This window comes from Nannospalax galili, unplaced genomic scaffold, assembly GCF_000622305.1.
Source record: "Nannospalax galili isolate Female #2095 unplaced genomic scaffold, S.galili_v1.0 scaffold2049, whole genome shotgun sequence".
Lineage (NCBI taxonomy): Eukaryota > Metazoa > Chordata > Mammalia > Rodentia > Spalacidae > Nannospalax > Nannospalax galili.
Window position 1 is genome coordinate 148,488 of NW_008360170.1, and position 23,819 is coordinate 172,306.

Here is a 23,819-nt window from a genome sequence, read left to right on the forward strand (position 1 = left end):
ACTCACTATGTAGACCAGGCTGGCCTTGAACTCACAGAGATCCACCTGCCTCTGCCTCCCAAGTGCTGGAACTACAGGCATGCACCACCACGGTGGAGAAAAAGCAGTAAGAATGTATTGCTTTCTTTTCCTCCAGTAATATTTTAGGTTTTATTGATAGCACTGATTGTTGTAAAGAATACTTTAAAAGTGGACTGGGGGTGCAGCTCAGTGGTAGAGCATTTGCGTAGCATGTGCAAGGCCCTTGGTTCAACATGCCCCATACACAAGAAATGAAAAATCAGGACAGGATGGGAGAGGACGGGGCGGGATGGGATGGGATGGGACAGGATGGGACGGGACAGGCTGGGACAAGAGGCATAAGACATCCAAATACATACACAATTTCCCAGAAATAAAATGTGTTTATAGGCTTTCCTTTGGGAAGGGGGCATAGGTCTCCTTCATCTTAGGCAAGTATTCTACCACATAGCTATACCCTAGCCCCTCTAGACTTACTTTAATTGACACACAAAAACATAAACATTCCAGGCATGGTAGTGCATGCTTTTAATCCCAGCACTCAAGAGGCAGAGGCAGGCAGATCTCTATGAGATCGAGCCCAGTCTGGTCTACATAGCAAGTTCAGGCCAGTTGGGGCTACAAGGAGACCCTGCCTAAAAAAAATAACAATACAAATAAAAAATAGAACCCATAAACATTGCTCTTTCTTGGCTGTTTGAGGATCAAGGCCATTATGAATGACACAGTAACTATTCAGGCCATGAAGTTCATGACCAACTGCTACTTCAGAGAAACAAATGGTCATCTTTCAGCCTGGGAAGGTAATAGTACAGAAGACAGAAATTTAAAAAAAAAAAAAAAAAAAAAAAAAAAAAAAGCCAAAATGTGCAAAATCCTACCAGGTGTAATCTTTGTATTTGGATTCAGGACCCATTTTGGTGGTAGCAAGACAACTGGTTTTTGGGTGATTTGTGATTCTTGGATCACAGAAAAAAGGGGGGAGTCAGAGCAAACAGACTTGTAAGACATGGCCTGTATGAAAAGAAACAGACCTCAAGGAAATGGAAAGGAACACAGGTACAGAACAAAGACGGTAGGGGCTGTAAGCAACGCTGCTGCTGGCAAAGGGCAAAGGGGCAAAGATTCTGTCGTGACCTAATCTAAAGACAGGACTGATGAACTATAAAAACTTACCAAGTGTTATTTTGTTTTGTTTTGTTTTGTTTTGGTCTTTTTGAGACAGGGTCTCCTTGTAGCCCCAGCTGTCCTGGAACTCATTATGTAGACCAGGCTGGCCTTGAACTCACAAAGATCCACCTGGCTCTGACACCAAGGGTTATTTTGATAACATGTGTACATTGTGTAATGTTTAAGCTCCGTTAAACATTTCCAGCTTCTTAAGCATTTGGCAGTTATAATGAAAACATTCAATATTTTGTTCCAGCTTTTTGAAACATAAAGTATATAACTGTTACCCCATCACCCTACTATGCGCCAGCACACAAGAACTTCTTACTCCTGACTGTGTCTCAGTGCCTACTGACCAATATTTCCTCATTCCCCTCTAGTCTTTATAATGTTTTGATCTGAGTGTCATATCACACATTCTATTAACTAATCTGTTTTTTCTTTCTCTTACATCATGGGCATCATCCATATCAAGGCATTCATACCCTCATTCTTTCATGATAAGTACAATGTCGTGGTCTAGAGCAGACCATGACAATTAGGTAAGTTTTCTGTAAAGGACCAGACAGCAAATACAGTGGGTAGTGGTGGTGGGTTGGTTCCAGGACCTTCTGCAGATATCAAATTCTGTAGATGCTCAAGGCCCTGATATAAAAAGGTAAAGTATTTGCATATAACTTATGGATATTCTCCTGTATGCTTTAGTCTCTAAATTTCTATAACACCTAATATGTAAACAGTTGCCACATTATATTACTTGGGAGAAATGACAAAAATATTTATTACATATTCACTACAGACACAATTCTTCTCTTCTAAATATTTTCAGTCTGTGGTTGGCTGAACCACAGATAGGAACCCATAGATGCAGAGTCAATTCTACTTAATATTACAGTTATTACCAAAAACAATGTGAGCAGAGTAGCTGCAAACAGTGCACATGAACAGGCAGGGCTATGTTCCACTAATTCTCTGCAGACAAGGAAATCCTCTATAATTTTTTGTGTCATGGAATTCTCTCTTTTCAACTTTTAAAAATGTAAAGCCTGAGCTCACAGGTAGATGACACAATTTTCAGGAACAAAAGAAAAGAAAACAAGTGGACACCTCATGTTGAAAAATCGTTCAGAATTTCAAAGTAAGGGCAGATGAATATCGAACTAAGAACAGGGCTCTTCTGAGAATGGGTCCCTGTCTGCCCACCACACATCCATCAAGCAGGGAGGCCAGTCCACCAGCTCTTGACTCAGATTCTACATAGATTCAAGGCAAAACTGACAGGTCTCCAAATCTCTTTCTACCTCTTTATACTTCTGAGTCACTTCTGCCCCTTTGTTTTACATCTCTAACCTGGGACAATAATCATATACACCTCATTTGGTTGTCATGAGGAATAAATACATGAAGAATTTAGAATGGGGCTAGAATACATGAACTACTTTATGCATATTAGTTATTTTATCTTTGTGGTTTTGCTTTCTTATTTTTGTTTTTGTTTTTTACAGTGTTGGGGATCAAACTAGGGGCCTTACACATATCAGGCACTCTACTACTGAGCCACATTCTCCAGCCCTTACAATTATATTTAATAGCTAAATAGTAATTTTCTTTGCCAACATTCCACATCATTTTGCAAAATTTTTCTATGCCCTGATCAGTGGTGCTTTACTTACATATCCTTTTTTGCATTAAAGGTGCATGACACACTTACTATGACATTCCTTAGAAGGCATTCCCAGTTCTAAAAATGCCAAATCAAAACATACACATTTAAAAGTTTTTTACTATATTTTTAAATTATATTGGAGGGCACAGCATGCATGTAGATGTCAGGGGACAACGTGCCTAGGAGTCAGTTCTCTCCTTTCCCCATGTAGGTCCCAAAGATCAAACTCAGGTCATCAGGCTTTGCAGCAGGCACTTTTACCCACTAAGCCATCTCACCAACAAATACATGTATTTTTGAATTGCAAGGATGATCCAGAAAAATGGCTCAGCAGGTAAAGGCACTTGTCATACAAGCGTGGTAACCTGAGTTCAATCCATGGAACCCATGTTAAGGTGGAAGGAAAGAACCAGTTCCACAAAGTTGTCCTCTGACCTCCTCACGTGTGCCCCTCACATACACAATAATTAATAAATGTCTTAGATTAAGTTGTGGGATATTTTACTAGCACATCCTTTTAAAACATTCTGCCAGGCTGTGACCTCTTCAATAGTATAAGGGTTGCTTCCTAGATCTTTTGCAGCACTGAGAACTCTTAAAATTATCAATTAGAAGCCAGGTATGGTGGTGCACACCTTTAGTCCCAGCACTCAGGAGGCAGAGGCAAGTGGATCTCTGTGAGTTCAAGGCCAGCCTGGTCTACATAGTGAATTCAAAGCCAGTTGGGGCTACAGGGAGACTTTGTCTCAAAAAGACCAAAAAAGAAAAAAGAAAAAATTGTGGATTTGACAGACAAAAATAGCTTCCTTCAAAGTTTTGGAGGGTTTTGTTTTGTTTTGTTTTTTGGTCTGTTTTTGTTTTTTAGTTTTACAGAACAGTAATTTGTTTGGTTGATGATTCCAGAGGTCAAAAAGTCCAAGGACACAGCACGAACATCTGCTCAGCTTCTAGTGAGGACCATGTGCTACACTGGAACGTGACGGGAGAATATCACATGGTGAAACAGATCTGCTTTGGTTTTAAATATGCAATCTTCAGTCAGGTTCGTGGTACATAACTGTAATTAATCTCAGTAATTAAGAAGTTGAGGCATTAGGATCAAGAGTTCAAGGCTAGTTGACTAAAAAATGAGACCCTATCCCAAATGAAAAACAAAACAACCAATCTTACTGCATTTTAATTTTTCTCATTATGACTTACAAAATACTTTTCGATATAATGTTCCATAGTCACATAGTCATGCGATGGTGAGCTGTCATTGTCAACTTGACTGGATTTGCAGTCTCCTTGAAGGCATTATATTGGTTACTTTTCTGTTGCTATGATAAAATACCATGACTAAGGCAACTTATAGAAGAAAGAGTTTATTTGGCTTATAGTTCCAGAGGGATGAGTCTATCATGCACGGGCGTGGTGGTACAAGCCTTTAGTCCTAGCAGAAGCACGCGGATCTCAGTGAGTCCAAAGGACAGCCTGGTCTACATAGCAAGTTCCAGGCCAGCTGGGGCTACAGGGAGACCCTGTCTCAAAAAGACCAAAAAAAAAAAAAAGAGTCCATAGTGGACGGGAGGCATGGCGGCAGAGGCAGCCAGAGCAGAAAGCTGAGTGTGCCCATCTTCAAGCAGGCCCAGGAAGCAGAGGCCACTAACTGGAAGTAGGACAAGGCTGTATACCCTCAAAGTCCACCCCCAGTGACCTGCTTCCTCTAGGAAGGCCACACCTCCTAAAGGTTACATGACCCACCCCACCAGCACCATCAACTGACCAAGTGTTCAAATACGTGAAGCCTATAGGGACATTCTCATTCCCACCACACACACACTCCTTTGACTCTTAGGGTGCTTTCACAAAGCTTTAAGTGAGGAGGGAAGATCTATCTACCCCGCGTATGGGTTGCACCATCCCAGGCACGGAGGCTCAGTACTGAATAAAAGGGAAAAGAGGAATTGAGCAAAGCAGCAGCGTTCATCTCTCTCTGCTTCCTGACTGCAGATGTAATGTGTCCAGTCACCTCATACTCCTGCCATGCCTTCCCCACCATGATGGACTGTATCCTAGTAAGCCATGAACCAAAATAGACCCTTCTTTCCTCAAGCTGCTTTGTCAGGTTATTTTGCTACCTCTACAAAACAATATTGATCATCTTAAACATGGCTTTGCCATTTCCCAATTAAGATGAAATAGTCCAGCAGGGCTTGGTAGCACAGACCTATAACCCCAGTTACACAGGAAGTTGAGGCAAGAAGATCTTAAGTTCAAGACTTGCTGGGTTACAGAGTAAATTCAAGAACAATCTGGGCAAATTAGTAAGATTCTGTTCCAAAATAAAGAGAGAAAACAGAGGATGGAGATATAATTCAGGGGAGCAACACACACACACACAAAACTATATTGCTGTCTCCCCTGGGACAGGTAGCACTGGTGACCACTCTAAGAAATATGATAAAGTTGATATTGTTTGGGAATAGTTGGCTGCTTTGAACATACAACTATACTAAATAGTAACATGCTATGAGAAGTCCAAGGTACATGGAAAGGAACAAATGAAATGCCATGTGGAAAGGACACGGAGACCCAAGAGTGCCAGGGCATCAGAAACGTGAATGAGGAAGCCATGCTGGAAGAGGGTCTTCCAGCCTCAGCATCTCAGCTGGGCTTAGGGATGAGTCAGAGATGAATAATCCAGCCAGGCCCTTTCCCAAACTTCTGACTCTGAATCATAAGCTAAAGTGTTGTTTTAAGTTACTAAACTTTAAGTTGGCTTATTACACAGTAATAGGTAACAAGAATGACTTAAAGTTAATACTGGGTTTTTTGTTGTTTTTTTTTATTTTATGTATATGAGTATTGCCTGCATGTATGTGAGTGCACCCATGTTGTGCAATGCCGTGGAGGTCAGAAGAGGGCTTCAAATTCCCCTGGAACTGGAGTGAAGGATGGTCCATACTGCCATGTGGGTGCGCTGGGAATCAAACCCAGGTCCTCTGCAAGAACCGCTGAGCCATCTCTCCAGCCCCCAATATTGGGGTTTTTAATTTATCATTTTTATTTTGTGTGTATAAGTGTATCTCCTGCATGTGTATAAGTGTACTCAGGTCGTGCAATGCCCACAGATCAGAAGAGAGCATCGTATTCCCCTGAAACTGGAGTTACAGATGGTTGTTAGCCTCCATGTAGGTGCTGTGAATCATAATAGCCAGTGCTCTTAACTGCTGAGCCATCTCTCCAGCCCCATAAACACTAATTTTTTTAAATTTTTTATTTATTGTTTTTATTTTATGTGTATGAGTGTATTGCCTGCTGTAAATACTAATTTTTATGATCATATATCTCAGGAGGTATGACACGGCCCTTACAGGTGCTTGCTGGTCTTCCTGAGGGCCTAAGTTTAGTTCCCAGCACTCATATTGGGTGGCTCACACCACCTATAACTTCATCGCCAGGGAGACACAGCCTTCCAGAGGGTGTTAGCTGGGCTAGAAAATCTGAGCTTAGCAGTCTCTCAGGAATGCCACTTCCCTAGGTTTCTATTCGCACTGTCCTGGGTGGAGCCAGCACTATTTAAAGACACAGGAGCCCACAGAGCCCAGAGCTGCTACACTGGGACCAGTGAGTGTCCTGTTCAGATCAGTGGTGAGTGTTCCCTCCAGGCTCCCTGCATCCCAGCAGGACAAGGCAACACACAGGGGGAGGGCTCCATGTGAGTACATGGGTAGGCTCCGGGGTGCATACCTACTTACATGTTTAACTTAGTTAGGCACAAGAAGAGTAACAACAATAAAATAATGATTACAACAATACATTGTAATAAGCTGGGTATGGTGGTGCACACCTTTAGTCCCAGCATTTGGGTGGCAGAGGCAGGCAGATCTCTGTGAGTTCAAGGCCAGCCTGGTCTACAAAGCCAGTTCCAGGCGAGCTGGGGCTACAGGGAGACCTCGTCTCAAAAAAAAAAACAAAAAAAACAATACATTGTAATAAAAGTTATATGAGGAGCTGGAGAGATGGTTCAGTGGTTGAGAGTACTGACTGCTCTTGCAGAGGACCTGGGTTCAGTTCCTAACACCTACATGGTGGCTAACAACCGCCTATAACTCCAGTTCCAGGGGATCCAGGAGGCCCTCTTCTGGCCTCCACAGACACCAAAGCACACATACATACATGCAGGCAAACACTCCTATACATAAAATAAAAATAAATCTTTTTTTTAAACCTATATGAATGCAACGTGCAGTGTCACACTGCAGTCATGCTTCTTCCTGGGCTATTAGTCACTGTCTACTTGATGAGCTGAGGTAAGACAAATGGTACAGGTGCCATGACACAGCCTGAGCCTATCAGTCTCCTCAGGCCATCCTGGGTCACAGAGCCTGATGATGCTGATTAGTTGGATATCAGAAACAAATGTCAGTAACTAAAGAGCTACAACTGTGATTTTAGCAAAACTCATGGAAGAACACTAACTAGAAGTCCTGGCATCAACTTTAATCTTTTGAGAATGTCAGTTCTATTGGGTATCTTCCAGAAAAGTCTAGCTTCATCAATGAAATCTTTCGTTGGATGGAATTCCAATTTAGTTTCTTCAGCAGGACTGAAATGTACAGCAGCAGCTTCTTCAACAGATGCAGCCTCTCCAGTAATTGTTAATGGTTTTCAGCCCAAACATGTATTTACCTAAATCTGTGTGACCATCTCTTGTTTCGAATACATGACTATTCACTTCTGGGGATTGCTGCTGGAGTGTTCATACAGGCTAAACAATTTCTGCCACTGCACATTGCAAATAATCAGAACATGGTTTCTATTCATGTCTTCCACCCACAAACCTTAATGCCTTTTTCCACCTTAACTAGGCATTTATTACATATTATGTCTGCAACTTTTAAAAAATTATTTTATTACATTTATTTATTTACATGTGCGTGTGTGTCCATACACGTGTTCACCATCGTACTCGTATCAAGGTCAAAGGGCAACTTTGTGAACTCTGTTGTCAGGCTTGGCAGCAAGCATCTTTACCCACTGAGTCATGTCTGCAACTTTCATAGGTTGAAATATGACAGCAAAAACTGCAAGAATTTCTTTTTTCTAGACAGGTATAGTGGCTCACACCTGTAATCCCAGCAGGACAGGCTGGAGCAGGAATGCCATGGTTCTAGGCCAGCATGGACTATAGAGTGAGACTGCCAAAAACCAAAACAAAGAGACAGTAAGATTTCTCATCAGATAAAACCACTTACCACCAAGTCTAACTGCCTGAGTTCAGTCTCCAAAACTCACATGGTGGAAGAAGGGAAACTGACACTCACAAACTGTCTTTGACCAAAACACACACACATACCACTAGATAGATAGACAGATGATAGATGATTGTAGATAGATAGATAGATGATAGATGATAGATAGATAGATAGATAGATAGATAGATAGACAGACAGATAATGGATGGATGGATAGATAGATGAGTTATAGATACATAGATAGATTAAAAATAATTTCTTTCATGGCTTGAGAGATGGCTCAGCAGTTATAAGCACCGACTGCTCTTGCAGAGGACCAGAGTTCAAGTCCCAGAACCCACATGGTGGCTAATAGTCATCTACAACTCCAGTTCCAGGGGATTCCAATGCCCTCTTCTGACTCCGAGGGCATTATACAACATGGGTGCACTCACATACATGCAATACATTCAAACACATAAAATAATAAATAAAATGTTAAAAAATAATAAAATTTCAAAGTTAGAAGACCCACTGGTACCATGCATGTTAGTCTTCCTACTGTTATGACCAAATAGCTCAGCAAACAAGAAAGAGGGATTTATTTGAGCTGTTCATCACAGCAGGAAGAGCATGACAGCAGCTGACATCACAGTAGCAGGAAGCAAAGCAGAGAAGGGACTGGTGACTAGATTGACCTTCAAAGGTACTCCCCATCACACCTACTTCCTCCACCTAGGCTCCACTTTGCAAAGTCTCCACCACCTCCCAAAATAGTGCCACCAGCAAGGGACGACACATTCAACATATAAGCCTGTGGGGGACAGGTCATGCTCAAAGCATAACATTCTGCCCCAAGTCCCCAAAAGTTCATGACCATCTCACAGGACAAGATGACTGTAGTCCATCTCTAAGAGTCCTGAAAGTCATAATGGTACCAACATTGTTCAAAGTCCAAATTCAAAATGCCAGAATCACTAATCTGGAGTCTATAGGTCTGCAGATTGGGCTTCACCCTGAGACTTCATACACTGGCTTCTCCTGGTCCACTTGCAGGGATTCCCACTCTGTCACACATTCCCTGCCTGGCCTCTCAGCCTTTCCTCTGAAATCTGATAGACGCTTCCATGACCCTACAACCAGGATCACATGGATAATGGCCAGTTCTGCCACCAGTTTAGAGTGGCAGCCCCTACACCATGGCTATGGTGGCTTCTGAGTGTCTGGGCAGCTAAGCACAGTGAAATGAATCCTAGCCTGCCCTGTGCAAGCAAGATGCCTAGGAAACAGGCATCTTGTCAAAGCTTTCAAGTAAGTTTAGTCTTTTATGCCCTTGAGTCAGTCAGGGTTGGAGCCTAGCCAACTCCTGAGAAACCTGGGGCTTCTTTTCTATAGTCCCAAGGAAAAGTGCTTGGCTTCTCCTCAGGAGCATTAAACTCTTCAGAAGCCATGCTTCTTAACACCATCTTTACACAGGCTTTCCTGACCATACTGCAAGGTTTTCAGATATTTGCTATTTGTTCTTGATTCTCACTGTAAGTCAGGCTAAAATCGGTCAGTACCAACTATGCCACAGCCCGAATACTGAACTGCCTTAAACATTCCTCTGTCATATCAACTAGTCTATCACCTTTAAATTCAGCCTTCCAAAAAGTCTCAGGACATGAGCAAATTGTATAATGTAACATGAACGACCTCTACTCCAATTCTCAAGAGACCTCACTTCAGCCAGAAACCTCCCAAGCCTGGCCTTCACTGCCTCCAACTCCATCATTCTCAACATTCTAGTCCTCTAAGCTCCCACCACAGTCATCAGTAACTTCTGCTTAAGCACTTGAGCTTCTCTAGTCCAGTTCATCAAACCTTTTCAAATCCCTCCCACAAACCAGTCCCCAACGGCTTCTGAATCACATCATCAAGTAGTACCAAGTTTCTGTATTAGCCACTTTCACATCCCTGTGACTAAAACACCTGATACAGCAACTTAAGGGAGGAATGGTTCATTTGTGCTCATGGTTTCAAAGGGTTCAGGCTTTGGGTGCTTGGGCAGAACGTCACAGTGCCAGAAGAATGTGGAAGAAGCTGTTCACCTTGTGTCTGACAGGAAGCAGAGCAGGAAGAAGAACTGTGAACCAAGCCTGAAGAGGACCAACCTATGAGACCTACTTCCTCCGGCTAGCCCCACCTCCCAATGTTTCATAACCTCCCAAAAGAGTGCCACCAGCTGGAGACCAAACATTCAACACATGAATGAGCTTCTGGAGGGCATTTCATATTCAAACCAGACACCATCAATCTTAGCAATCTCAATCTTTTTCTTTCTTTTCTTATGGAAATTTCTTGCCTTTTTACTTAAATTAAGCACTTTACATTTTCCTTGGAACATGCCCAAATTACCAACATCACTACTCTTGTACTTCTGGACACTTTGGGACCACAAATAAATAAAATAAAGGCTACCTGAACACAAGCGCTGAAGTTCTACCACAGTTCATCTGATAACTAGGATAGCTACTAAGTGACTAACAGGCAGGTAGTATATATGGTGTACATACACTGGGCAAAGGAACTATGCACATCCCAACTGGATGGAGCAGGACAACATGGGGTTTTTCATCATACTTTTTAGAAAGGCAAAATTGTAAAACACAAATTTTTCAGACTTGGGAGATGGTTCAATTGGTGAAGTGCCTGCTGCACAAGCATGAGGGCCTGAATTGAGATCCCCAGCACCCCCCCCCCAAAAAGATGGGCGTGGCAGCATGCGTCTATAACCCCAGTGATGGGAGTGCAGGGATAGGCAGGTGCCTGAAGCTCATTAGCCAGTCAGCTAACCTAGCCAAATTGAAGAGCTACAGGTTCCATAAGAGGGCCTTTTTCAGAAAATAAGGTGGAACACAGTCTTGTTACAGGACATAGAGAAATCAAGCTACAACTAGGCTTAAAGCTTTCTTCCTCCTAGCTAGCCCTGAGAGTACCAAAAGGTGCTATGCAGACTGCTAGGGTGGAATTGCCAACAACAGTCTTACTCAGGTGTGAACCCTAGGTACAACACTACCAACTAGCCAGGCAAAATGTGCTCACAGGTGCAACAGTGGCAAGTCCACTATGGGGGCAACCAACCATTTTCTGGTTGGACTTGAAGCTGAATTCACAGGAAAGAAGTCACATCTAGTACTACCAAAAGTCCAGTCAAAAGCCTCTAACAAGGAAGTTACTGCTGCTATTTTACTAAATGGACATGACGTGCCCATCAACTGTATTCTAAGTAACTATATTTATGCCTATAGATTAGTGCTGCTGTCAACTTTAATCAGAGAAGTTTGTTTTGTTTTTGCAGTGCTCAGTGGTAACTGCAAAGATTCCTAATTGGTCAAAGTGATGAAAATAAGTGACTGTCCCATAAATGGAAACTGATATCACCCCCACCAAAGTTCAAGGGAGTATCACAGAAGAGGCAGAGAAGGAGAGAGGAGTGGTAGGGAATGCTTACTTTTGAGCATGACATGGCTGCCACATTCTTAACTCATAGCACCTATGATTATCTGTACAAGGTATGCCCAAGATTGAACCCATCAGTACACTGTCAGGGAAGGCAGAGGAGTTCATGAGGTCCCACCTCTTCCTGAGAACTGTATTCAGCTACTGGTTTGTGGGGGAGGGAGAGAGATTTTCTGCAGTGGTGTAACCATTGGTAAGGTGTCCATGCTCCTGTAAGCAACCCTAATGAAATCCAGTGGGTCAGAAAACAAAAGACACAGAAGTAGGAGAAGCTAGTTGGGAAGAGAAAGGGGTCTCAGTGGGAGTGGGAAATGGATAAGAAAAGGTAACAAAGGATGAATATGAGCAAAATAATTACGTTATGTATGAAAATATAATGAAACCCACTGTTACATATAACAAATACACACTAATAAAAAATAAAAAGGTAGGGGATGGAGAGATGGCTCAGCGGTTAAGAGCACTGACTGCTCTTGCAGAGGACCCAGCTTTGATTCCCAGCACCCATATGGTGGTTATGAACCATCCTTAACTCCAGTTCCAGGGGAATCCAAAGCCCTCTTCTGACCTCCACGGCATTGCACAACACGGGTGCACTCACATACATACAGGTAATACACTCATACACAGAAAATAAAAATAATAAAATATTTTTAAAAAATAAAAAAATAAAAAGATAAAGAGCAACCGAAGAAGACTGATCCCAACCTCTGGCCTCCAATACATATACACATATACATAAACTTTCATGAACATGTACATACAATGCATATACAAGCCAAAATAAAATCAAAATAAAGCATGAATCTTCTATTTAATATTTTTGTTTAGTATTTTCAATTTTATTATTACTATTATCATTATTATTATTGTGTGTGTGACGTGAAAGGACACATGTGCCACAACACACATATGGAGGTCAGAGGGGAAGTTTATACAGCCTGTTCTCTCCTTCTATCTTTACATCCAACTCAGGTCACCAAGCTTGCATGGCAAGAACCCCTACGTGCTTAGTCATATCACTGGCTGCATTATGTATTTTCAGACAGAAATTCATGCAGGTAACTGACCCCTTGAAAGCAAAACCACAAACTGGGGGAGGGGAAAGTGATGTACTTCACTGACAGAGCCATCATTTTTTTCTTTTTCAATTATTCTTTATTAGCATATAGACTCATCATTTTTAAAGTTCACACAATTAACAGTCAAAATATTTGACTACTTTTAATATTCATATTTTTAATGAGGACAATGATTCCTATTTTAGCCAGATATGGTGATGCACAACTGAAATCCTAATACCTGGGGAATAGAGGCAGGAGGATTATGAGTTTGAGGTCAACCCGGGAAAAAAAAAATCAAAATAATAATTCTACTTCATAAGATATTTTAGTTAACAAAGGATCCAGAATGAGGTCTAGCATATCATAAAAGCTTTCACTCATTTTGGATAGATTCAGTTGTCCACTTGACACACCTGGGTGGAAGGAACCTCAACTGAGGAATTTCCTCCATTGGACTGGAACACGGCCATGTCTACTGAGCATTTTCTTGACTGTTGAGTGATGTGGGAGGGCCCAGCCTACTGTGAGCAGTGCGAGGCCTGGGCAGAAGGTCCTGTGTTAAAGTAGGTTGATCACAGGCCAGAGGAGCAAACCAGTAAGTGGTGTTCCTTCATGGTCTATGCTTCAGCTCCTTCCTCCAGGGCCTTTCCCCGAGTTCCTACCCTGATTTCCTTCAGTGATAAACTGGGACCAGGGAGATGTAAGATAAAATAAACCCTTTTCTCGCCAAGTTGTTTTGTCACAGCAACAGAAAGCAAACTAGAACAAAAATTGGTACCAAAGAGTAGATTACTGTTGCAACAGATGTAACCATATATGTCTGGAAAGATTGTGGGAGTTTTTAGAGTTTTGGACTGGAAAAGTGCTTGGAGTTTAGTGAACTGTTCTACGAGAACTTGGAAAATAATGCTGAAAGAGGTTTAGACAATGGAAGCCTGGCCTGTGAAGCTTCAAAGGGAAGCAGAGACTCTATCCGGGTGGTTTGCATAATATATTTTGAATTAAGAATTTTTGGAAATGAAATCTTTTGTGCTTTACTGGGATAGTCTATGATGATCAGCTGGGACTGAAAAATCAGCTATAAGTAACACGAGATCAGCATCATTGAGTGACGTCTGGGAAGTATCTCCTCAGGGTCAGCACACAGAAGTTGTGGTCCAGAGGGGACCCGAGGCTCCATCTCAAGCTGGAAACAGGACTTGGTAAAGTATAAGGTCTCCTATATGGTACTGGGTTTGAAGGCATGAAAGGAGTTGTGGAGATCAGCTGAGGCATGGCACTGTCAGAGGCCAGGAAAGATCATTGGCAAAGGTGCAGCCTCAGTTTTGGTGCGGACCCTCAGGACTGAAGAGGTCATGGAGAGGATCTGAGGCTTGGCACCATGCAAGGCAAGGAGAGAATATTGATGAAGGTGCAGCCTCAGTTGCATTGGAGACCCCAGCATACTGGAGATGCCAAGACTATGGTATGACCACCAAGGGCAGTGGCAGATATGGAGTGGAGCCAGCCTAAGCCTATGAGACAAGTTGTGTGAGCTGTGGATGGCAGAGCCAGAGAAATGGAGTGGTCCAAGACCCTTGGAGTTCAAAAGATTGAGCCAGGCATGGGGGCGCACGCCTTTGATCCCAGCACTTGGGAGGCAGAGGCAAGCAGATCTCTGTGAGTTCAAAGGCCAACCTGGTCTACATAGTGAGCTCCAGGCCAGATGGGGCTACAGGGAGACCCAGTCTTAAACAGACAAAAAAAAAAAAAAGATTATGAGTGAATCCCAGATGTCCAATATTGAGCTACATTGTTGAACTTTGGTTTTACTTAAGTGCTCAGTTCTTCCATTTTGAAATAAGATAGTACGTAATTTGTTTTGGATTTTTACAAGAGCCCACAGCAAAGAGACTAGTTAAAGAGACTTTGAATTTTTAAGGTGTTTGAATTTTTAAAGATAATAAGACTTTTAAAGTTGTACTGTTTTATATTGTAACACTAATATTAACATCATATCTTGGGGACAAAAATGGAAAGGTTGTGGTTTACTAGTGATGTGTTTGTGTGTCAAGTTGACAAGGAGTCAATTGTACTAGATAGCTTCAGCTGTCAACCTGACACTCTTGGGTGGAGGGAACCTCAACTAAGGAATTTCCTCCATTGGACTGGCCTGTTGCTATGTCTGTGGGGCATTTTCTTGATTGTTGAGTGATATGGGAGGGCCCAGACCACTTGGTGGGTGATGCAATCCCTGGGCAGGTCATCCTATCCCTGGACAGGTGGTCCTTTGTTGTATAAGCAAGCAGGCTGAGCACCGGCCAAAGGAACAAGCCAGTAAACAGCATTCCTCCATGATCTGTGCTCCAGCTCCTGACTCCACATTCCTGCCCTGAGTTCCTGCCCTGATTTCCCTGAGTGATGAACTATGACCTGGGAGATGTAAGATAAAATAAACCCTTTCCTCCCCAAGTTGTTTTGGTCAGAGTGTTTTGTTACGGCAATAAAGACACAAACTAGAACAATTTTTATTGCATTAAATCAGAAATTTAAAACTGCAATAAGGGACATCAGGGTTCGTGTACTTTGGTATCTAAAAGTTTAATACCACCACTTGTGTGATGAAAACAGGTTTCTCCTTATCCCTTTGCCCACTATATCTTCACTGTATAAGGAACCAGTTGTGAGGAGCTTGTCTGTTAGAAAGATGGGATTAAAAAGTGGCCAATTAGGAGGGGAGACAGTGGCTTAATAGCAAAATGTAACTAAAGTGTACATAGTCCTATTTTGTTGCAATCTTTTACCCACTAAAACTCTTTATTCAGAAACACCTTATTAAAGATTTTATTCTAGATTATTAAAAAATAATCAAATCAGAAATATAATCTATAAACAAAAACCCTCAGGATAGTATACAACAGATATGGTTACATAAGGATAAAACCTAAATAGCGCACACAAAGACTACAGTGTTTGAAAGCTCACTAAAGTAAATATGTTTGTATCTGAACACTACTCAGGCAAAAAGCATTTCACAATTCAGAGTTTTTTTTGGGGGGGGTTGGGTTTGGGGTCTTTTTTTGTTTTTTGAGACAGGGTCTCCCTTTTGCCCCAACTGGCCTGGAACTCACTATGTAGACCAGGCTGGCCTTAAATTCACAGAGATCTGCCTGCCTCTGCCTCCCGAGTGATGGGATTAAAGGCATGTGTCACCATACCTAGCTGCATTTTAATTTTTAGTATTTTATTTTTTTATTGTTTTTATTGTATCTGAATGAGTGTACTACATGAATGTGTATAAGTGCATCCATGTTGTGCAATGCCCTCAGAGGTCAGAAAAAGGGCGTTGGATTCCTCTGGAACTGGAGTTAATGTATGGCTGGTTGTCAGCCACCATGTGGGTTCATGTACTTTGGTACTAAAATACATGGGTGCTGGGAATCGAACCTGGGTCCTCTGCAAGAGCGGTCAATGCTCTTAATCTCTGAGCCATTCTCCAGTCCCAGCCTCCCAATTTTTTATCTCAAACAAAATGTTCACTTTTTTTGAGACAGGGTGTCCCTGTAGTCCCAGCTGACCTAGATCAGCCTGAGATCAGGCTGTCTTCCAGCTCACAGAGATCTGCCTGCCTCTGCCTCCCAGCCCCGGGATTAAAAGAGTGTACCATCACACTCACTTTGTATATGAACCAAAATATGTTTAAAATATGTCTCACTACATCATAGCCCAAGCTAGCCTCAAACTCACAATCCTTCTGCCTCTGCACCCAAGTGCTAGGATTATAGTGATGCACCAAGGTGCCCATCCTAGAAACACAATTTTTATTAAAAGTTCATAAAATTCAAAAGAGGAACCATATACATTTAAGGTCCAAATTCAGACTTCGAAAATATTAATCAAAGGCTGGGCATGGTGGCGCATACCTTTAATCCCAGCACTTGGGAGGCAGAGGCAGGTGGATCTTTGTGAGTTCGAGGCCAGCCTGGTCTACATAGTGAGTTCCAGGACAGCTGGGGCTACAAGGAAAAAAAAAAAAATAAAAAAAAAAAAAAAAAAAAAAAAATTAGTCGAAATTTAAAGTTTCTATTTTAAAAAAAAAAGTACACAGATGCATTCACATTCTTACAGATTTTTTAACAAGATTTTGACCTTTAAGCTGATTTCAGACTGGCATTTAAAAAACTAAAAAAAGAACACAAAATTTACACAATGAAACGTGCCCTCCAATCTAAAAGCAAAAATCAAAATAACCTACACTGGAATGTAACAGAAACCACTGAGTTTACTCAGATTATCAAAAGACACAGTTGTAACTACAACCTCCTTTCCCTACTTCAGTCAGCACCACCTCCTATTTCATCATCCATTTAACAGAAGACCAATGGTCTGAGCTTCAATGGTGGCAAATGTTTTCTTCAACAAGATTTGCATTAAGATTCTGCATTAAGTCTACAGCACCCGAGGTAGTCATATGCACATGTCATAATTTTTTATTTATTTTATGTGTATGAGTGTTATGCCTGTATGTGTATAAGTGCACCCATGTCATGCAGTGCCCATGGAAGACAGAAGAGGGCATTGGATCCCCTGGAACTGGAGTTATGGATGGTTGTTAGTCGCCATGTGGGAGCTGGTATTCGAACCCTGGTCTACTGCAAGAACAGCCAGGGCTCTTAACCACTGAGCTATCTCTCCAGCCCTGTACATGCCGTATCTAAGTGACATAAGATTCAACTGTGAAAGAATTTTAAGGAATTAAAGTCAAAGAGGACCGGTCCTCATAATTAATTTTCTGTATCTGTGCATGGTATGCATGTGTGATCTGTATTTACATATATGGGAGTGCATGTAGAAGCTAGACATTAATGTCAGGTGTTTTCCTCCATCACTCTCCATCTTATATTTTGAGACAGGGTCTCCCAATTGAACCCAGAGTTCACTGATTCAGCTAGTCTAGGTAGACAGCTTGCTCTGGATTATAGGATGACCACCATGATGGCCCAGCATCTGTGGAGGTGTTGGGGATCCAAACTCCAGTCCTCAACAATTTTACAGTAAGTGCTTTACCCACTAAGCCACCCAGTCCAGGTGATAGGGTTCTTGCTAAGCTGTCCAGACAACCTCCAACTCACAATCCTACCTCATCCTCTGAAGCAGAGGGGATTACAGGCATGGGCTACCCATGTTCACAGCACACATTTTCTACTTTGATACAAGCTTAAATATAACACTCATAATTCACATATATGCCTAAATCAAATTTCTCCAATATATATAGCACATGAATAAAGACTAATGAAATAACTCTATTCAAATACAACACAAAACTGCAAATGGTACAGTCACAGAAAAACTACAATTATTAGGAATATGAATAACAGGACTTTGATTTCTTGGCATTCTTCCCTCTACTGAAAATCTAATCTAGTCCCCAAAACAAATACAAGATGCTGATGTTCTTGGAATCTTGGTATCTGTTCCCAATTTGCAGCTAACAACTGGAATTCAAGAAAGCTAAAAACAACTGAAAATCTCTAATCCTCATTAAAATATGGAAGATATTGCATTCAAGTTTAACAAAAAAGTTCACCCTATCACACCATACAACTTAGTATCTCTACTTACTTTGTAGTCAATGATTAAAAACAAAAGCATCACAAGGCTTGTGACCAGCACCAATAGTTAGAAACCTATTCAAAGCCCTTCACTCAACTTGCTTTTTTTAAAAAACAAAATTATCTAACCAGGTGTCATTGCACACACCTTTAATCCTAGCACTCAGGAGGCAGACACTAGCAGATCTCTGTGAGTCTTAGACCAGCCTGGTCTACATAGTGCTACAGGGAGACCCTGTCTAATTAAGTAAGTAAGTAAGTAAGTATTGAATCTGAAACCAAGGGAGCACAAAGCTATATTCTCTAAAGAGAAAACTACTGTGGTTACTTCATATGAGGTATAAACAGCTGAGGTGTGGAGAGACGACACACTTGTTAAAATGCTTGCCACACATGGTTGAAGAACTGAGTTTGATCCTCTAGAACCTATGTAAAACACGGGATGCAATACCACACCTACAATCCCGTTGCTGGGAAGACAGAGAGAGGAGGATCCCTAGGGCTGAATGGCTAACCAGTCTAACCAATCAGCAAGCCTGGGGCTCAGTGAGACCCTGTCTCAAAAACCAAGGTAGCAAGCAATTGAAAAAGACACCCAATGATTATCTCTGGCCTTCACGCGCAGCTTGGCACACACACATGCACACATGAACACACAAAGATAAATAACTAAATCATATTAATAAAAATTTCACAATAAGCAACACTTTCTAACGTTTATTTAAAAATTACTTCACTCACTGCCCAGTCCTGGAAGCTGGACCAGGCCTGCCCTACACAATCCATTTGTATCACCAGGGCCCTTCAATTTGCCCAGAACATAAAACTTTCAAAATCAAATGGCAACAACAGTAACCAAATTAGGTACAGGTTGTGTTTGTTTACAAACACTAGCTCCAAATAAAATTAACACCTCGAAAAGACAAAGTGTTCTTACATTTTCTCTGTTTAATTCATTTTTTTTACTCTTCTTTTCCTTCCTCGTCATTGAAGTAGACTGGGATACCAAATTAAGTGATAAGGCGGAGAACAGGTAGTTCCCCAAGGATGCAAGAATGTACAATGCACACTTGGCAGGGAGATCGACGGGGATGCAGGAGCACACAACACACACAGACAGACACACACACACACAACAATGCTCAGAGGAAGCTTTCAAGAAATGTCACTATGTAACGGAAGTTTTGAGGCCGTATTTAGGCCTACGGCCAGCCCTGTCTAATACACTGTAAAATACAGCCTAGAAAAGCTCCATTCTCCAAACCAAGAATTTCCTACAATGCTGGAAAAGGAAAGGGCATGGATTCCGGACCCCCTCAGGCCTGACGCCTCTCACGTGGATGGCAGGGTAGCCCACGTGAATGGTAGTGCCACCACATCAGTTTTATGACAGATCCACTGGGAGCATCCGACTGGAATTCAGGGCCCTGTAGGGCCGAGGCCACGGGAAGAGGAACCTAAATGCAATCTCCAGGGCCCTCCTACTTCCGTCCTCAAAGCAGAAATGCTGTCAATCTTAGACCTCAGCTCAGCACCTCTTGGCAGCCTTTCCCCCTTCAAAGAGCTTAGGTGGAAAGCAAAGCAGACCGTCACGGTCAGGGGTGGCTGGAAGGCCGGCGCTCAAAGTCCCCCTCCCCCGCCCTGCCGGCGCCTGAACCACCGCTTCCCTAGTGCCCCGCAGACACCAGAGCAGCCGTCCCGCAGCCCCCTTCTCCTTCCTCCCGGGCGAAGGGGGCAGAAAAGAAAGAGGAACTAAGAGACCTGCAAAAGGATGCCCAGAAATCTAGCTCGCAGAGGGGGTGGGGAGGAGGGAGCGAACGGCAAGCGGAAGGAAGGGGAAAGGAGAGCAGCTGGAGGGGAAGCAGCGAGGGCGCGCAGACCTACGCGACTCCGGGAGAGCGACGGTGCCCGGTCTCCTCCAGCGGGCACGGGGCGGGGGCGCGGGCGCGGGGAGAGGCTGAGGGCGCGCCAGGGGGTAAGGAGGCCCGGTCCCCTCCGGCCACGCCTCGCCGCTGGGGGACAGCCAGCAGGGCTGCGGGGGGGGGGGGGGGGGGGGGGGGGGGGGGAGGAGAGAGTGTATGTGTGTACCCTTGTGTATGCAGGTGGGCGTGCATGTGCTTGTGGGCGTGCATGTGCATGTGGAGGCCAGAAGTTGATGTTAGTTGTCTTTCTCAATTGCTCTCTTGCTCTATCGGAGGACAGTCCCAGAGATCGGCGGATACTCCCGGAGACCAGCGAGTGCTCCCTGGGGTAGCTGGCGCTGCAAAAGGGTAGCGGATGCTCCTCGGGCCAGCGGATGCTCCCAGGGACCCACTGATGCTCCCAGGGCCCGGAGGGTGCTCCTGGGGATCGACTGATGCTCCCGGGGCCCAGAGGGTGCTCCCGGGGATCGACTGGTGCTTCCTGGGCCCGGAGGGTGTTCCCGGGGATCGACTGGTGCTCCCCGGGCCAGCGGGCGCTCCTGGAGCCAGCGAATACTCCCCGGGACCAGCGGGTACTCCCCGGGCCAGTGGGCGCCCGCTCTCTCGCCCTGCCCCAGGGAGGTGGCTCCGGGAAGCCTCGGGTGGCGGGGCAGGTTACCTGAAGCGAGGCGAGTCCTTGAGACACTCCTCGAAATCCACCGTCATCTTCATCCTGCCTCCGCCTGGCCTCACAGGCGGCGACCGGACAGCCTGGGACGGCGGGAGCGGCTGCAGCGGGACCCGGACGGCTTCGGTGGGTGCTCGGCCGCCACTAGCGCTGCGCGGAGCTCCGGAAGGCGCAGCGCCAGCTGGGCATAGCAGCCGCGAAGACAGCGAGGGCTCTGCGGGCCCCAGATCGGCCCCTCTTCCTCCCGCCCTCAGCTGAGCACTGGCCCGGGAAACCGACCCGGAGTGACAGCCACGGCCAGCCAGCCACCGTGCAGCGGTCCACGGGAGGGGCTTCCGGCTGCCCCGCCTGCGGGACCCGGGCGCGCCAGAGCCAATAGACCACATGAGCTAGGACACCTCCTTGCCACTGTCGTTCCGATAGCCAACCAGAATGAGCGGGCGTCGTCAGGCGGGATGCTCTGGTTGCTAGGAGGCCGGCAACGCAGACGCCGCAGGAAGGAAGTCACGTGACCCTTCCTCTCCCTGCGAGCCTCCTCCTTTGCTAGCGCTTCCTCAGCCCAGCCCTGCGGAGCTGCCAGCGGAGGAACCGCCTCCTGCAGGTCTGAAAGGGAGATTTACTCTTTAAAGCAACTTTGGCAGCAATCTGGAGAGGGCAGGGGCAGAAATCCTAATGAGGAAGAGATTAGACTAAGTGTTCCTTTCGGTGTAGAGAAACTGAGGCCAGGAGAGGAGCGAGGGCAACTTTATGGATAAAGTTCAACTTTCACTTCTTGGTTCCATCGCTTAATAATTTGGAAATTGTTAGAGGCAGGCGGATCTTTGTGAGTTCGAGGCCAGCCTGGCCTACATAGCAAATTCCGGGACAGCTGGGGTTACAAGGAGACCCTGTCTCAAAAAGACCAAAAAAAATATTTTTGGAAATTGTTCCCACATACATCTTTTCATATACCCAGAGATTGTGTCCCTGAAAGAGGTGACATCTGAGATAGAATTGCAAAGATCAGAAGGATCTACACACACGTTTTGTATGAGAGACCTGATATCAAAACCACGGAAGACATTCCTCCTTAGACTTGTCTCCCAGTAGTTTTCACCAGGTCTACATAGGCTTCTACATTCCCATGAGCTTCTGAAAACCAGGCTCACTGTAGTCCACCTTGCAACACCCACTCCTTGAACTTTTCTAGAAACATTTTAAGATATTCACCGCCTGATCCTCACATTTATCCTACAAGACAGGTACTGGCATTGACTGTAAAAAATAATAGCTAAATTATATTTAAATGTATATTATTGAATCAGCCCTAGAAGCATGGGTACTTCATAGTATGTTTTAACCTAGTGACTGTAAGTGAAAATATGGAGGTAAACTTCTGGAGTTATCTCCTCACTTTCTCTATTTAAAATAACTACTGGTCTGATAAAATTGTCCAGTTAACACAGTGTTGCATAATAACCATTCAGTGTTTGTTGCTATAATTCTACCACTGTCTTCAGTGCCATAATTAAAGGTTAAGACTAAACTCACTTACTTTAACTATGTAAAGTCTATATAACCTTTGACCTTGACATATGCCTGTAAATATAAGTTAATGGCATGCTGTTTTTCATAACCCACAGTTATATCTTGATCTCTTCAGTACCTTGAGAAAGTAACATTGTAATGCTGAAACATTTCAAAGAACACACAAATATTGTATATGCTTCCTCTTTGGTTGGAAACAATTTCATTTTTTACTGAATTCTCTATGATCTACACAGGTTCTCTTGACAGCTACAAACTACTGAATGTTAAATGTTCAGTGTCCTCAGATATGTCAGCTAGTCAAGCCAGCCTTTTCCAGCACTGTAACTTTTAAGTTTACCAAGAGAGCTGGCCATTTATACTACACGTAATTGCATTTCTGATTTGTGACAAGTAATCTGCATATACAACAATTTATTGTGTCAATGCTCCATCATACCATAACCTCTTGAAAGATACCTAAAGTGGTATTTGGAGGTCAAATAAAAATTTAGCTGCATGGGCTGGAGCTGGAAAGATAGCTCAGCAGTTAAGAACACTAGCTGCTCTTGCAGAAGACCCAAGTTCAGTTCCGAGCACCCATATGGCAGCTAACAACCGTCCCTAACTCCAGTTCCTAGGGATCTGACACCCTCTTCTGGCTTCCATAGATATTACATGCATGGGTGCACTTACATACAGGCAAGCAAAACACTCATACCCATAAAATTAAAATAAATAAAATTTTTTAAATGCAACTACATGGCAAGATCCTAAATTTGAGACCAGCCTGTGCTACATAGTGACATCCTGTCTCAAAAAAATTAGCCATAGTAACAAAAAATGGTGTGCAATGGCAAAAGAAAACAGACAATAAACAAGCGGGATGGCATTGGTCCCCAGGATGAAACTCACGGGGCTACAGTCACTTAATCTTCCACAAAGGGGTCAAAAGCATATTGGAAAAAATGGAAGCCTCTTCAACAAATGGTGCTGAGGAAACTGGATATCCACAAGATATGTGCAAGAATGGAACTAGGGTCTGGAAAGATAGCTCAGTCCTAAGGGGCTTACCACACAAGCATAAGTACCTGCTTTTGGATCCTCAGCACCCATGTAAAAAACTGAGCATGGTAGCACATGCCTATAATTCTAGTGCTGGGGGACAGAGAGGCTGAATCCAAGGTTCAGTGAAAGACACTGTCTCAGAAAATAATGTGGCGAGTAACTGAGAGAAAATACTGAATGTCTACCTCTAGCCTCCACACACAAGCACGCATACATACAAGAGCTTCTGCATAGCAAAAGAAACCATCATCAGAGTGAAGAGACAGGCTACAGTAAGGGATTAGTGTCTAGAATCTGTAATGAACTCTAGGGCTATTGAGGTGGCTCAGCAGGTAAAGGTCTTTACTGCCAAATTTGACCTAAATTCAATCCTTAGATCTCATGGTGGAGAGAACTAACTCCCAAAAATTGTCCTTTGATC

General features: G+C 43.6%; 1 protein-coding gene across 1 annotated transcript in view; it reads right to left on the bottom strand.

The window, feature by feature from the left end:
• Nucleotides 1–21,225, bottom strand: part of Acap2 (ArfGAP with coiled-coil, ankyrin repeat and PH domains 2) — a 156,052-nt gene extending 134,827 nt beyond the window's left edge. Inside the window, exon 1 of the mRNA XM_029559193.1 lies at nt 20,816–21,225. Within this exon, the coding sequence (XP_029415053.1) occupies nt 20,816–21,210 (395 nt within the window). The 5' untranslated portion in view covers nt 21,211–21,225. The remainder of the gene's footprint in view (nt 1–20,815) is intronic.
• Nucleotides 21,226–23,819: the final 2,594 nt, after the last annotated feature.